The sequence below is a fragment of the Eumetopias jubatus genome, unplaced genomic scaffold (assembly GCF_037043125.1).
Source record: "Eumetopias jubatus isolate StellerSeaLion01/CBP00866 unplaced genomic scaffold, mEumJub1_p1.0 scaffold_5, whole genome shotgun sequence".
Lineage (NCBI taxonomy): Eukaryota > Metazoa > Chordata > Mammalia > Carnivora > Otariidae > Eumetopias > Eumetopias jubatus.
The window spans coordinates 47,184,093-47,200,881 of record NW_028274811.1 but is presented as its reverse complement, the minus strand read 5'-3'; the positions used below and the strand labels follow the sequence as shown (position 1 = coordinate 47,200,881).

The window sequence follows — 16,789 nt, the reverse complement described above, 5'->3', positions numbered from 1 at the left end:
AAGATCTAAGGTGAAGATTCTCAAGGGAAACAATAAACATGAGTGTTTAACATGCAATGATGTGGTTTCTCTAAAATGACTGGTAGGAGACAGATGGACAAAGGACCACTTGTAATAAAAACTTTAAAATGTTTTTGTTGGCCACATGGGCCTTTGTTAGAGGAATGGAGAAATCTCTGAAACGTAAGATAAAAAGAAAAGAAGCTATATTTATGGAATAGAAATGACCATTACCTTGTATCAGGAGCCACAGTTCAACCAGAGGCCTGAGTTTACTCGTTTGTCCAAAACTTAATAATGTTTGCTATAAGGCTGCATTAATGAACAGAATTCCATAAATCAAAACTTGTATTTTATGTCTAATTGAGCACTTAAAACTTCAAGATACATGATTTTTTTCTGAGCTGTGTTAAACATTTCCTACTTAATGTCCCTTAAGTCATGTTACTTAATGTTCCTACTTAAAGCTTATTTTAAACATTTCAGAATAAAAAAATGAACCAAACTCTCCCTGAGGTAAGTTTTTTACTGTTTCTGCAATGTAGCTATTTTAGTAGTATTTGGTATAACACTATAATGAAATCTGTCGGGAACTGGAAAAGAGGAGTTATTTTACTATAACTGAAAAACTGGAGCACATGTGAGAATTTCTGGTAACGCTGGGAATAGCGCCCTAAATGAAAATAATTACATCAACAAAAAGAAATTCTTCTTAGATCAGTCTTGAGGACTGAATAAAAATGATAAAGAAATATCACACTAGAGAAACTTTTAAGTCTTTAAATGAAAAGAGGAACTAAAAGAAGAATAACCAGGATTTGCTACATACAGCACCACCACCTACCAGGGCAGAGCCAACACCCAGAGTATGAAAGAAAACATCCCTTTCAAATCCATGGGGCAATTTTTACAAACTCATTTTTCGTGGGGCGGGGAAAAATAATCAGACAAATCAAAGGTAGCTTTGGAAAATTTAATTTGGACCATATTTTCTTTCTCTTGCTGAAAACACCAAGTATTTCCGTACATTTTGGGTTCCAGAGCTTACAAAGGGGCAGTGGGTTTCCTGCAGTCACATACTGTACCCAACTTTCTATAGAAAGATCATTTTCCAACCTTGCTTTTGGGTATTTCCTTAAAAATGCTTTAAAGGTTCCTTATAATAAATGGCAAGTAAAACAAAGTAAGGCTTTATTTTCTCCTTTTTCCCCTTTTTTGGTACTACATGTTGGAGGAATAAGGAAGGAAGACTTGTCACATGAGTGTTGGTACCCTGGGGATTGCTGCTGGGTCCTCCGAGGTGCACCCATAATACTGTGGGCCCGATGCACCGCTGCGGTGAGGAGCCTGGGATGGGTAAGTGCGGAGCGGCCTGTCACAGCCACGTCATAGCACAGGGGGGTCTGCGGGCTGCCCAGGGATTCTCGGGGCTCACAGCGCTCCTGGCCTTCAGGAGTAATAAAGGAGCTGGGGCCAAATCACGACCGGAGGTCTCCCACCTGATGCCGCAGTACCACAGGTTCCCTTCCGCGGGCCTTACGATATGCATTTAAAGACTAAATGTAATTACTGAAAATAAAATGAGAAAAAAAATCCTTTACTAATTTTTTGTATCAAATTAGTAAAATGAAAATAAAAACATTTGATAAAACATATTTTCTAGGTCAGATGAAAGCAACTCCCTTGCAAGATAACCTCAGTAATATATATTTGTCACTATTTATATATTTTTGCCTGGTGCACACATTTCTTCAATCGCATCATCTGAACAGCTTTGTCATCTTTCAAACTTGCAGTTTCATTAGCTTAAAAAAGGGATAAAGCAGCCAAATTAATACTAATTCTGGTTGCAGAAAGACATCGCAGACATTAACCTTCATCTTCTCAAGTGTTAAGAGCACATGATTAAAAGGTAATCACACGGTCTCCTCTCTTAACAGAAAACTAAGCAGCTAGTGTCATCAAATCTATACCTAGTAAACACAGGGCCCCTCTGAAATACAAAATTAAATTCTTTTGAGGAATAGGTTTGTGATTTTAGTTGTGCGGGATGTACATTTATTCACTCAATTTTGTAGTAAAAATGCATGGTCTTCACGTCTTTGTAATACACGAGGGATTTCTTCATCGCCTCAGCAGGCTCTCACACACAGACGGCAGGCTGGGTTCCTCAGCTTGTCTCCGAAAGGGGAGGCAGCCACAGGTCATGTGCTCTCAGAAGCCCTGCAAAAACTCTTGTAGCTGGGTGACGATCTCTGTGTCCACCGTCTCCATGAGGGACTGGAAGCCTTGCTCTCCCAGTAGCTCCTGCTGTGCCTTAAGCTTCTCGTAGATAAACTGCTGCAGCGACACCGTGTGCACCGGGTCCTTCAGGGCCAGCTGTGGGACAGAGAGGAGCCACACTGTGTTAAAGAGGCAAAACACGTCCCTCTTCCCTGTGACTACAAGGCTTTGTAATCTCCTCTGCAGCAACACAACTGCTTCTGCCTCCCTTCTTATAAGGGATTCTCAAATAGTCCCACTGTGGGAAAGTTTGCCGGAGATTTCATTCAGTCTGTCCATCCTCAGTTCCCTAGGGCCTCTGAGCCTAAATTGTCCGATGAGCCCGATTTCTCAACAGCTCAGGGTTCATCCACGTAAAGATTCAGAACCTGGGAGAAAGAACATGCCGCAGAGCATTTAAACACAACTGTCTGGGTTCCTCCTAGGCAGCTCAGGTGCTCCTGGTGCAGCTCAGGGAGGCCCTCAGGATCGACAAGAGGAAACACTGCCCTCTCCTGCGCTGCCAAGCTACTGACATTCACATGTATGCTTCCGGTTAAGAGAAAAAGAGAAAGAAAATCAAGAAAAACAGATTTAAAAAAACAAAACAAACACGTACTCCTCTTCTCCCCCTGGGGTATTTGGAAATCCAAAGAAATAAAACGAAAAGGAACCCACCATTCCATTTCCTAATGATAACGATCAAAACAGAAAACACCGTGGCCTCCTTTGTCTTTTCTGCGCATGTGCCAAACATATAGCTACACAATTAGTGCTGCTCTTTAAATTTATACTATCACACAAAAACTCCACTCCAACACATTTTAAGAATTCTGTATCTATTCATGTCATAATTTTGTTATAGGCATGTTGAAATAATCGTGGTATAAATACAATTCTAATATTGCCAAATAATCCCTCACAAGTGCTGTTCTCTACATTTCAGATTATTTCCTTAGACCTAGCTCGACTTTAGAAGAATTTACTAAAAGACACAGACAATTTTATGATTCCGGATACATATTATCAAGTTGTTTTTCCTATGGTTAGTACAAATTTAAAAGGTATGAGAGTTTTCAGATGGTGACATTGTTTTCAACACTGGTATTACCATTATTTAAATTCTTTATAATTTTAAGATTTTATTTATTTATTTGTCAGAGAGAGACACAGCGAGAGAGGGAACACAAGCAGGGGGAGTGGGAGAGGGAGAAGCAGGCTTCCCGCGGAGCAGGGAGCCTGATGCTGGGCTCGACCCCAGGACCCTGGGATCATGACCTGAGCCGAAGGCAGAGGCTTAACGACTGAGCCACCCAGGCACCCCCTAAATTCTTTTTAATTTAAGAAGTGAAAAATAACACACCCTACTTGAAGCCATACATTTCTCTCATCATTAATAAAGGTGGACATCTGCAAGGCTTAAGTAAAGAACATGAGCTTGTGTGCCCAATATGGCTGCACAGAAATTCTTCTTTTTCCTTACTGATTCTCAGTTTTATTTTAGGTAGATGAAGTAGGTAGATGAAGTAGTTGGATCATATCTGCTGTTTGAGCAATGTAAAGAAATTTTAAAATAATGCCCATAAATGGGAAATATAACTGAGAGGCAGAGACAAAGATGGCATGAATTTGAAATTAAACCCCGTAGGTGACCAATCCAGAGTTGTATGATAAATCCAAGGCAAGGATGAATTCAATCCTCACTGAAGATGGACAGGAGGGAGAACACTAAGAAGAACTGCAAACACAAAGCCCTGCCTTCACAAGACTGAAGATACCACTGTACAAAATGCACAAAAACTGAGGATGAACTTTTCCAAATATTTGCTCTCTTAAGCAAAACGCAGTAATGTTTAGTATTATTTTAATTAAAGTGAAATAGATCTCTTGCTAAAGGGGATGTGTACTTTGTTGAAATATCATGAATTATCTGTAACTAAAACCATCTGCTACAATATGAGAGAAACAGAACTGAGCTTGAAATTGATGTTCGAACAAGGGACTCCAACTACTGAAATGAGCTTAGCAGAGTGGTTTAAACGCTGTTTCAATTTCCTATAAACAACTGCGAACAGTTAACTTATCAAATCTCCACCCTTTAATTTTCAACAGATTAATAAAAAGGAAAAGTATCATATTAGTACCCACCAGATATGGCATACCACTATATTGGTATAATATTTTTTTTAGGTATCTTCATCAGTCATACAAAGATTAAAAGCATTAGTCTCCTATGGAAGGAAAGCTGTGGAAGGGAGAAGGAAGAAAAAATACATAATCTCCAAATGGACACATTAAAAAAATCTTTAAAAAAAAGCTTTTCTTAGCTAAAATACCATGTTAGCAAATAAATGTCTATTTTGGCTTGTGGTAGAAATTCATTAATCATAGCTATTAATACTTTCTTTTGAAGAAATCTATGAAATAGATTAACTAAATGATTTTCTGGAGAAAAATTCCTGCTGTGCATCCACTAAAAATCCAGGTATCATTTCTCTGAATGTTGCAGTGCCGTTGCTAGAATTAAAAGACACTGAAGTCGCTAACAGCATTTTCAAAACTGTTGTTTTTATATAAATAATGCCCACATTATGTAATAAACTCAATTACCTGATTTAATGTGAAAAAATACAGAATATTTACATGTTCACTGGGTGGTACATTCCTGAGAAAATAATTATTTTTACAAGGTAATAAGCAAATTATAATTAGGAAGATAACTCTGCTGTTGAGAAAACTATACTGCAAAAGTAGATATGAAGTAGACTTCTAATTCCAAAATAAGAGAATAAAGTATTTTGCTAATTCTTCCAGCTAAGTACAACTAAAACCCTTGGACATTATATATATATAACATAGGAAACAAAAAGGTGAAGAGAAGAAGGCAGAGTGGATAGGGCTCCAGCCCTGAAGGCAAGTCCCAGCGCTGAGCATCCTGGCTTTCTTCTCGCCTCATAGATCACGAATTTGGGGCTAAAGACGCCCACAACCCGGACATGCTAACAAGCACAGATGAAAAAAGCTCCAACAAAAAGTCTGCTCTCTATCCAAAGGGCCAGTAAGGGACCGCATAGCAAGACAGAAAACTTTCAGACAATAATTGGTCTATTTCATTCAGCCAAACACCAAGCCTACACTGTGGTTCCATCCCACTCATGCCAGGCTGTTGAAAAGGATCTGACCCACCCATCCCGCAATAGAGTCTGTGGAGATGCTTGGTCAGCCTGGAACCCCCTTCCAATCCCAGGGAGGTATGAGTGGAGGCCTAGTGGGGAACCCTGCCTTCTGCACCCTTCTGGCAGTGACCAAGTGCAACAGGCACTTCTGTCAGAGTGGTGTCAAAAGAAGGCGGCTAAAACAGAAGGTTTAATAAGATTCAGAATCCAGAAATACCAAAAAATATCCAGGTTTCAATAAAAAAAAAAAATCACTCATCACCAAAAGAGGTGTCAGGGGCAGGAGGGAAAACGGTTTAATTACAAAAGGGCAACAGAGGGGTCTTTGGGTGATGGAAATGTTCTGTATCTTGACTCATATTCTGGTCGTGAGGCTATAGTTTTGCAAGATGTTATGAGTGGGGGACATGGACAGCAACACATCACAAACCAGAGCGCTCAGTGATCTGCTAACCTCAAACACCAAAAGTACACTGGGAGCCATGGCATTAATTTCCTGAAGGTAAATGACCAAAACAGTTTGGTACCTACGGGCCCAAATTGAAACAAGTTAATCACCAAAGAATCTTATAAAATCAGAAACTGTTTATTCTTCTTTTCCACACATTTCCAACAAGTGTTATTATTTTTGCTCAGGTGCAGGTTTGCTCAGATGTACAAATATGAAGACATAAAAACCTTCTACAGAAAAAACAAAGGCAACAGTATTGAGGCTCTGCTGACAACACAGAAATATTGGGAATAATGGGAAGAGACAGCAAACTATTCAAAACGGACCCAGACTAGATGTGATGTGTGGTACTGGGGATCGCATCCCGCAACTAAGACCATTAGTGCAAAACTGGTGATATCTAAATAAAGCCTGCAGGTTAGTTAACAGTAATACACCATTGCTGGTTTCTCAACTTTTTTTTTTTTTTAGACATTTATTTTTTTTTTTTAACGATTTTATTTATTTATTTGAGAGAGAGAGAATGAGATAGAGAGCACGAGAGGGAAGAGGGTCAGAGGGAGAAGCAGACTCCCCGCTGAGCAGGGAGTCCGATGTGGGACTCAATCCCGGGACTCCAGGATCATGACCTGAGCCGAAGGCAGTCGCTTAACCAACTGAGCCACCCAGGCGCCCATGGTTTCTCAACTTTGACAAACGTGGCCTGGTAATAAGATGCTGACATTAGGGAAAACTGGCTGAGGGGCACATGAGGAGAGCTCTGTACTACATCTGCTACTTTCCTGTAAACCTAGAACTGTTCCAAAATAAAAAGGGCATCTCTCTTTATGCCAGTACCAAACTGTTTTAATTACTGCGCCTTTGTGATCAATTCTGAAATCACAAAGTGTGATGCTTCCCAAGCTCTGTTCTTTTTCAAGACTATTTTGGCTACTCAAGGTCTTTTGTGGTGCCTATGAATTTTAGAACTGTGTTTTCTATATCTGTAAGAAATGCCATTGGAATTTCGACGGGGATTACACTGAATCTGAAGATTGCCTTGGGCAGTATGGACATCTTAATATAAGTCTTCCAACCCATGAATACAAGTATCTACTTGCCTGTGTCTTCTTTAATTTCTTTCATCAATATTTTGTAGTTTTCAGTGTACAAGTCTTTCACTTCCTTAAATTTATGCTGAAGTCTTTTATTCTTTTTGATGCTGCCATAAAGTGAGATTTGTTTTCTTAATGTCCTTTTCAGATTGTTCATTTAGTACGTAAAATACAACTGATTTTTTGTGTATTGACTTTGTATCCTGCAACTTTACTGAATTTGATTATTGGCTCCAGGGGTTTTTAAAAATAGGTCTTCAGTGTTACAAACAATGAATCATGGAACACTACATCAAAAACTAATGATGTAATGTATGGTGATTAACATAATAAAAAATTATTAAAAAAAATAAAAATAGGTCTTCAGTGTTTTCTATATATAAGATCACGTCATCTGCAAAAAGGGACAATTTTACTTCTACCTTTGCAATTTGCGTGCTTTCATTTATTTTTCTTGCCTAATTGCTCCGACTAGGATTTCAGGTATTACGTAGAATGTACAGAACAACTAACAAAAAACAGTCTAGAAGTAATGCCACACATACATAGTCAAGTGACCTTCAACAAGGGTACCAAAAGTAGACAAATGGTGTTGAGAAAACTCGATAGCCAAATGAAAAAGAAATAAATCTTTATCTTTTACCACACACAAAAACCAACTCAAAATAAGTAAGACTTAAACGTAAGGCTCCTAGCAAAAAACAGGGGAAAAGCTTCATGCCGGTTGGCCTTGGTGAAGATTTCACAGATACGTCAACAAAAGGAAAACTGGCAAGGGAGACTACAATAAACAAATTTTATAAGTTATTTAAAGAAACTTAAAAAGTGTATCCCTCAGGTCATTTGGTGTGGGTACAAGCTGCCTTAGACACCTCAATTAACTTAAACAAATGTTCAATTAGACAACATCTAAGCGGCAAGGCTGGCAAGCTCATTTTTGAAATGAGAAAAAAAATGAGGTCTCTAGGCTTTGAGTGACATCCAAGGTTGATTTTTCTCAAGGTAATGACATCAAGAGAACCAGAATACAGACTTCCAAATTTCTGGCTTTGTTCTCTTCCTATTACTTCCATATGCCTAACGCCCACTCTCATCCTCCAAGAAAGTACATGATCATTTAAGAAATATTTCCATTAAAATGGTTAAGATAAAATTAGAAACCTTATAATAGGTTTCCGTTATTAGAAGATAATTACCCAGAAATCCTGACTCCAGGGCAATGCCAAATAAATTAAGTGCTAATAGCCTAACTCACTTCAAAAGTCCATACACTGGATTTTAATAAGTAGTTTGGTACTCCTTGACTGTGAAATTATTACTTTAAGACAGAATGGTTCTGGTTGAACGGTTTATCAGGTTCCTCTGTTGGTAATTATAGCCTTCTGACATTTGCCTGGACCCATAATGTGGTTAGTCTTCAAGTTGGTGTAAGATTTTAGCTCCTGTGGTGCCACTTACCAGGATGTACATTTCTTGTTCTTCGAGATTTTGAGTCCTTAAAACTAAAAAATATTTCACTGCATTAAATCAGCAATTTCACCCAGCAGGAATTCACATAGCTGAATCCTTTATTTTCCTTAGGTTATGTGGCATATCATATCACTGTTCACTTTATAAGCCTCCATATACCCATGATAATTTTTCAGAAATTATTTTCTATAAAGTTATTTTTGTTGGAATTTTGCTAGAGAGAAGAAGTTTCCTACCTTTAAAAATGCAAAAGATTTTTGTAAGAATAGTGATATACTTTCCATGGAACCTGGTAGAATATGTATAACCACACTAGCTATGCAACAGACCAAAAATCTTAAAAGGAAAATTTGCCTACAACAATGCATTTAACCATGTAGTCTTCAAAACTTCCTTAGTTTGATCTTTGGTTTAAAATTCCCTTTTTTGGGGCGCCTGGGTGGCTCGGTTAAGCAACTGCCTTCGGCTCAGGTCATGATCCCAGGGCCCTGGGATCGAGCCCCGCATCGGGCTCCCTGCTCGACGGGAAGCCTGCTTCTCCCTCTCCCACTCCCCCTGCTTGTGTTCCCCCCCTCTCTCTGTCTCTCTCTTTCTCTGTCAATTAAATAAATAAAATCTTTAAAAAAATAAAATAAAATAAAATTCCCTTTTTTGATCCCTCATTGTTTCACTATAGGGAACTGTGAATTTCTGAAATATATCTACATCTAAATTTCTAAAATCTGTTGGATGTGAACTCTCCTAATTCAGTGGCTTAACAAAGAGTTTGAGTCCTATAGATGCCAACCTGAACCCATCTCATCAATAGGGCCCAGCAATGCAAATTCAGTCACTAATTAAACCCAGTGTGGAACTCAAATTCCAAGGTAGCCAGCAAGATTTTTATCATCACTGCTGTAGCTGTCCACTGAGGAATTTAGACCACAGTTTCCATCTGATGAACTTGTGAATAAAGGAGCTGTTTTACACTGCTAGGTCTAGAATGACTGGGACTCAGTCATTCTAGACCTAGCCCTGTAAACTTAATTCCCATATACAACCCCGTATTCTACAAACTCCCATAAATTCTAAGCCCTGTAAACTTAATTCCCATATACAACCCCGTATTCTACAAACTCTTCAGGGCTTCCTTTCTCCTTCGGTTCCAAGAGACATTTGCTTTACTGTAGGCAGACTAGGAAGTGGCAGTGTCCCTTTTTTTTTTTTTTTTTTTAATAAATGTTTGACTCCTTCACCAACCAAAAGTTTGATGCCTTTTTGATTGTAGTTTTTGATTCCCCACATCACAAGGTAAGTAAAATACAAATCTGTAAGGGACCTCATCTTTATTCATGAGATAAAAATGACAGTGCATATATGTCTCAGTGACAAAAATGCAAATTATAATTTAGCAATGAGCTTATAACCCAGGTTTTCTGATAAAACTTTTTCTCTCCATCAGTCCGAGACCATTACTACTTGGGTATTTTTACTCTACTTTCAGTCTTATTCTGGTTATGCCTTTCTAGGTGCTTCATTCAAATCTTTATAAAGTAAGCTTAAGAAAAATGCACAATTTAATCAGTGAGCCAAAGTAAGTATTTCAAGCCCAGATCTGAGCAAGAGAACATCTGCTTATTTCTTCACATTTGTTTCAGTATCGTATGTTCTTCATCAGAGTGATTAAATAGCAATCACAATATTATATCTGCATTTACTAAACTCTAATCACAAGCAAGGCATGTGCTAAGCACAGGTTAAGGCTTTTACACACATTATTTCATTTAAAACTCACAATAAGGAATCCTGAGGAGGAGAGGAAACCCACACCATGTAACCAAACATTTCTGCAGAGGTTTTCACCCTGAGCAGCACACTGGGCATCATTTGAGGAACATTAAGAATTGCTGATGGCTAAGTCTCACTTCTAGAGATTCTGGTGTAACTGGGTTTCAGGCACTAGAATTTTTAAAAGCTCACAAGAATCTGATATGTATTTAAGAGAAAGAATGCTATAGAAAATTTTGAAAAAAGTCTTGAGGACTGAAATTTCAAGTAAACCCAAGAAAATCTCTACAGATATCTTCATATTCATTGAAGTAAGTATAGGTAATAGACTCAATAAAACATATGACACTTCAAAATAAAAACTCTTAAACTAGTAATTCTAAGCCCTGTAAACTTAATTCCCATATACAACCCCGTATTCTACAAACTCTTCAGGGCTTCCTTTCTCCTTCGGTTCCAAGAGACATTTGCTTTACTGTAGGCAGACTAGGAAGTGGCAGTGTCCCTTTTTTTTTTTTTTTTTTTTAATAAATGTTTGACTCCTTCACCAACCAAAAGTTTGATGCCTTTTTGATTGTAGTTTTTGATTCCCCACATCACAAGGTAAGTAAAATACAAATCTGTAAGGGACCTTTATTTTGCCTGCTTTTCCTAACTGGTTATTGCTAGTAAGCATCAGCAATACACACTGGCATGTTTATCACTTAATTGGTTACCTTGTTAAACTCTCTTTACTTGCCACTTGATTTGTTGATCTTCCTGGACTTTTCTGACTTAAACATTCATTTAAATGACTAATGACTTGTCTCTTTGCCAATACTTATATCCACATTCACTCAAACGCACTCTTACTCTCTTCTCATCACATTGGCTAAAAATTCTACGTGACACACTACCACCAAAATTTTTTACTCTTCTTCCTAAGTACATAGATACATCACATCTCCCAGTCAATGGAATGTGAGCAAAAAAGATATGTCATAACCCAGCCTGACTCTTAAACCACTCCATCTCATTCTTTTTCTCCCTATCTTCCAACTAGACAGAAGCCAAGATGGCAGCATCCTCAATACATCTAGATCATCCCTGAATGACTCTGTGAATTACATAGCCACTCATAATTCTCTCCTTTTTTTTTGTTTTTCCTGAGTGAAAAAAATATACTGAGATTCCAGGGGTCTGTTTTTGAAGATGACATTCTCTGGCATTTAGATCATTCTCAACAGTGGTATGTTTATGTTTAGATTCAAATAGCTATTTCAAAAATCACATTAAAGTCATATTCTTCTATTCCTATTTCATTAACAAATTTTGCCAGGAATAAATGCCAAATTTTTAATGTTGGATTAAATTTGCTAATAGTAACTTACTGTTTTGCATCTATTTTTATAAATTAAAAAAATTACTGTTATCTTTTTTGTTTTATTCTTTTCCTGACAGGTGCCACAGTTTTCTAGGTTCAATCTTTTCCTTAAAATTTGATAGTTCAAAAAGAAATAAGAAAAAAGGAATGAAGGAAAAATGGGGAGAGAGAAAAAGGACAAAGGGGGGAGAGAGAGAGGGAAGACAAGCTGCTGCTAAAAGGATACCACTAGTAAAATTAAATGCATTAAACTACATTTCTTTTTAAATTAATAGTACATCCCAGTAAAACCACTTATGAAATGAGCAAACAAGAAACATCACTAAGGGAGGGTTTTTTTAATTTGTTTTTTTTTTAGAAAAATGGGGAGACAACCTAAAACATTTCTTCCATGGTTATAAGTCTATCTCTACCTGATCCTTTTTAATTTTTCATTTTTTGGTAATTATATTTTATGAAAAAATTGTCTATTCTGACAAGATTTTGCATTGACTAGCCAGGACTTGCATGTATAATCCTTGAAGTTAGAGGTGTCCTTATACCTAGTATTTTGTATTTATGTTCACCCGTGCACATCCCCCCCTTGACCGTGGTCCACCAGAGTAGGGCTTAGGGAGGTCACGTGAGCAATGGAGTTTTTGCTCAGGTCCATTTTCCAGTGGGCCCCCATGGGTTGCCCATCCTCTGGTAATTTCCCAGTTCCAGAATGTGTAACTGGACTGAACATATTTAGCATCTGGCAGAATCCCCATACTGGGTTCTGGGTTTCCTTAAGGCTTTCTTTTATTCACATCTTGAAATGAGTTGTCTGGGTTTTTTTTAAGATTTTATTTATTTATTTGAGAGAGTGAGAGAGCACAAGCAGGGGGAGAGGGAGAAGCACATTCTCTGCTGAGCAGGGAGCCCGACTCACCTCCGGGCTTGATCCCAGGACGCTTAACCAACTGAGCCACCCAGGCGCCCCTGAAATGAGTTCTGAGTTAATTTATTTTCATTCTTTCTTGTTAATAAAATTACTTAAGGCTATGAATAATTTAGTTGCATCCACATATTTTAAGTGTAATAATCTCACTGTGGTATGTCACCTACCTGTTCAAAACTGCAAGCTTCCTCTTTAAAATACTGTTTTAAAAACTTTATGTGACCAGTATTTTTTCTCAACCGTTGTTTAATTTCTGGTTTTACTTCACTGTAGTCAAAAAATATGATCTGTACTATTTCTACTCTGAGAAATTTGGTCTCCTTTGTAAGCCTAGAATATGCTCAGTTTTTATACACATTTCATGAATATTTGAAAAATGTTTATTCCATTGATAGGATAGAATTTTTATTTATAGGCACTAAATTAAGTGCCTGATTATATTACTGATTACATTGTTCAGTTCTGTCACCACATACCCTGTAGGAGACCATCTTAGGTTCAACTAAACATGTAAGACCCCAAGACCATCACAGGCTATTTTTAGCATCAGTTTACTCAGAAGGGCAGAGGGAGGAGGACATATCACAAAATGGTAACGTTTAAGGAGAATACAATAAATTTTGGACCATTAAAAATGTTGTGATCAGGGGCACCTGGGTGGCTCAGTCGGTTAAAAGTCTGCCTTCGGCTCAGGTCATGACCCCAGGGCCCTGGGACAGAACCCTGAGTCGGGCTCCCTGCTCAGGGGGGAGCCTGCTTCTCCCTCTGCCTCTGCCGCTCCCCCTCCGTCTGCCACTCGCCCTGCTTGTGCTTTCTGTCAAATAAATAAAATCTTTAAAAAAAAATTATGATCATAGGTGCATTTTTAGAATCCTATACATTACAGCAGTAAATCAAGGACGATCTTCATGGAGTATCTCTAATATTAAAAAAATTCTTAATGCATCACTAAACTAATAAATAATTGAAAGATATTCTTCTTGCATTCATGTTGTTATCAAAATAAAATGACTACGTAACAAAGTGTAACCGAGTATTTAGGGGTGTGCAATCAGTGTTCCTAAATTAGGCAACAAAAGCCTACTAGACTGATCTAAATGTATTACTTCTCAGTAGTGCCTGTGTTCTACTACTTCTTTTCCAGAAATATCAATATTCATGTTGGTCCATTCTGTGAGAGAATATACTATAAAACCAAACATGTGCCCGAATACCTTGATCCAGTTATATGTAGTTTCCAGGTGATGAGAAAATGGAAAGAGGATAAAGAGAAACAGGAAAAATCAGATGAGATTTCTATTCACAATTTAAATGTCATCTTTGGATTGAGTTTTCTGAATATCACTTATTCCTGCCAATACTGTTATGAAAGGGATCGAGAAATCAACATCACAAGTGTAAGCCACCCTATTATAGGAAACACCTGCTCCCTTACATCTCCTTACTGCTCCAACTGTCTCTAAGGTTCCAAGAAGTGAGATCATTGAGCACATCTTATGAGAGTCTCAAGGTTTTTGATAACATGCTTTATAAGCTTAAGCTAATCAGATGAAAGGTTAAAAAGTGCTATAAATAGGAAATGCTGAAAGGGAACTTACAAAGGCAAAAAAATTTAATAATAAGCCAATGCTCTCAATCTATTTCAAAAACTGGGTTTATCATTTCATCAAAGTAAAGCCATCAATAATTTATAAAAAATGACAGAATATGATGGGAATGAATGGGGGAACAAAAACTTTCTATTGTGACCATCTGCTGATATAGCAAAATCATTGAAGAAACTGCAGTATTTTAAGACCTGCATTAACTCACTATTTCTGGGAAGGGAAATACTGTTCTATGGCTCTTTAACCTAAATTTGCTGGAGTACCTCGCATGACCTCATGCATGATTTAAACTATGTAGTGTAGGGGCACCCGGGTGGCTTAGTTGGTTGAGCGATCGACTCTTGATTTTGGTTCAGATCATGATCTCAGAGTCATGAGATTGAGCCCTGCATTAGGGCTTGAGCTGGGCATGGAGCCTGCTTGGGATTCTCTCTCCCCCACTCCCTCTGCCCCTCAGCCCCCATCACATGCGCATGCCCTCTCTCTCTCTCAAAACAAAACAAACAAAAACCCAACAACCATTATAATATGCATCTGTAGCTGTTCAATTAAAAAAAAAACAACTATGGGACTTCATCAAGATAAAGGGAAGGAAACAATCAACAAAACTAACAGGCTACCTGCAGAATGAGAGAAGATATGTGCAAATGACATATCTGATACAGGGCTAGTATCCAAAATATATAAAGAACTTATCAAACTCAAAAGCCAAAAAACAAATAATCCAGTTAAGAAATGAGCAGAAGACATGAACAGACCTTTCTCCAAAGAAGACATCCAGATGGCTAACAGAAATATGAAAAGATGCTCAGCATCACTCATCATCAGGGAAATACAAATCAAAACCACAATGAGATACCATCTCACTCACAACTGTCAGAATGGCTAAAATTAACAACATAGGAAATAACAGATGTTGGCAAGGATGCAGAGAAACAGGAACCCTCCTACACTGTTGGTGGGACTGCAAGCTGGTGCAGCCACTCTGGAAAGCAATATGGAGGTTCCTCAAGAAGTAAAAAATAGAATTACCCTACGACCTACTAATTGCACTACTAGGTATTTACCTAAACGATGCAAACATAGTGATTCAAAGGGGAATGTGCACCCTGATGTTTACAGCACCATTATCAACAACAGACAAATTATGGAAAGAGCCCAAATGTCCATCAACTGATGAATGGATAAAAAAATGTGGTGTGTGTGTGTGTGTGTGTGTGTGTGTGTGTGTGTATAAAATGGAATATTACTCAGCCACCAAAAAGAATGAAATCTTGCCATTTGCAACAACATGGATGGAGCTAGAGTATATTATACTAAGTGAAATAAGTCAATCAAAGACAAATACCGTATGATTTCGTTCATATGTAGAATTTAAGAAAACAGATGAACACAGGGGATGGGAAGGAAAAATAAAATAAGATGAAAATTGAGAGGGAGGCAAACCACGAGAGATGCTGAATTCTAGGAAACAAACTGAGGGTTGCTGGAGGGGAGGTGGGTGCGGGCTGGGCTAGATGGGGGATGGGTATTAAGGAGGGCACTGTTGAAGTGCCACTGGCATACAGTTACATTAGTTTCAACTGTACAACATGGTGATTTGACAACTCCGTATCTTATGCTGTGCTCACCATAAATGTAGCGACGGTCTGTCACCATACAACACTAATTCAGTACCACTGGATATTTTCCCTATGCGTACCTTTCACCCCCACAGCTTTCATTCCATACCTGGAAGCCTGTATAGCCCACTCCCCTTCATCCATTTTGCCCATCCACCCATCAGTTTGCTCTCTGTATTTATAGGTCTGTTTCTGCTTTGGGTTTATCATTTGTTTAGTTTTTGAGACTCCACAGATGAGTAAAACCATATGGTATTCATTTTTCTCAGTCTGACTTACTTCACTTAGCATTACACCCTCTAGGTCCATCCACGTTGTTGCAAATGTAAAGATCTCATTCTTTTTCACAGCTGAGTTAATATTCCACTGTATATACATACACCCCATCTTCTTTATCCATTCTTCTATTGATGGACATTTGGGTTGTTTCCCTACCTTCTTTATTGTAAATAATGCTGCAGTAAAAACAGGGGTGCATATATCTTTCTGAATAAAATTAATGTTTTCATTTTCTTTGTTTCATTTTCTTTGGGTAAATACCCAGTAGTGGAACTAATGGATCCTATGCTATTTCTAGTTTTAATTTTCTGAGGAACCTCCATGCTGTTTTTCCAGTGATTGCACTAATTTACATTCCCACTAAGAGTCCACAAGGGTTTCTTTTCCCCACACATGCTCACCAACACTTGTTATTTCTTGTCTTTTCGTTCTAGCCATTCTGACAGATGTGAGTGCCTCATTGTGGTTTTGCTTTGATGACAATTTTCTGATGGCTCCCTATTCCTACCAAACAAAATCCAAATTTCTAGCTTTCTATAGCTGCCCTAACTACCACAAATTTATTATTTTACAATTCTATATTAGGAATCCAGAACACACTCTCTGGGCTAAAGTCAAGGTGTGTCAGCAGGGCTGTCTTCCTTTCTGAAGGCTCTAGGGGAGAACCTCTTTTTCTGACCTTTCCAAAAGCCTCTGGAGGCTGTCCTCCTCTGTCTTCAAAGCAACAGCACGCTGAGTCTTTCTGACACTGCATCATTTTGACCCTCTCTGCCACC

The 16,789-nt window shown here is 38.1% G+C and overlaps 1 protein-coding gene across 4 annotated transcripts in view; it reads right to left on the bottom strand.

Annotated features, from left to right (window-relative positions):
- Positions 1 to 959: 959 nt before the first annotated feature.
- Positions 960 to 16,789, bottom strand: part of IPO11 (importin 11) — a 194,632-nt gene continuing 178,802 nt past the window's right edge. For 2 of the 4 annotated variants that reach the window (XM_028123860.2, XM_028123864.2), the window contains one exon: positions 960 to 2,379. In XM_028123860.2, the coding sequence (XP_027979661.1) occupies positions 2,215 to 2,379 (165 nt within the window). In that variant the 3' untranslated portion in view covers positions 960 to 2,214. Of the gene's footprint in view, positions 2,380 to 12,496; positions 12,547 to 16,789 lie in introns of all 4 variants that reach the window. The other 2 variants (XM_028123863.2, XR_003612426.2) reach the window with 2 other exon arrangements.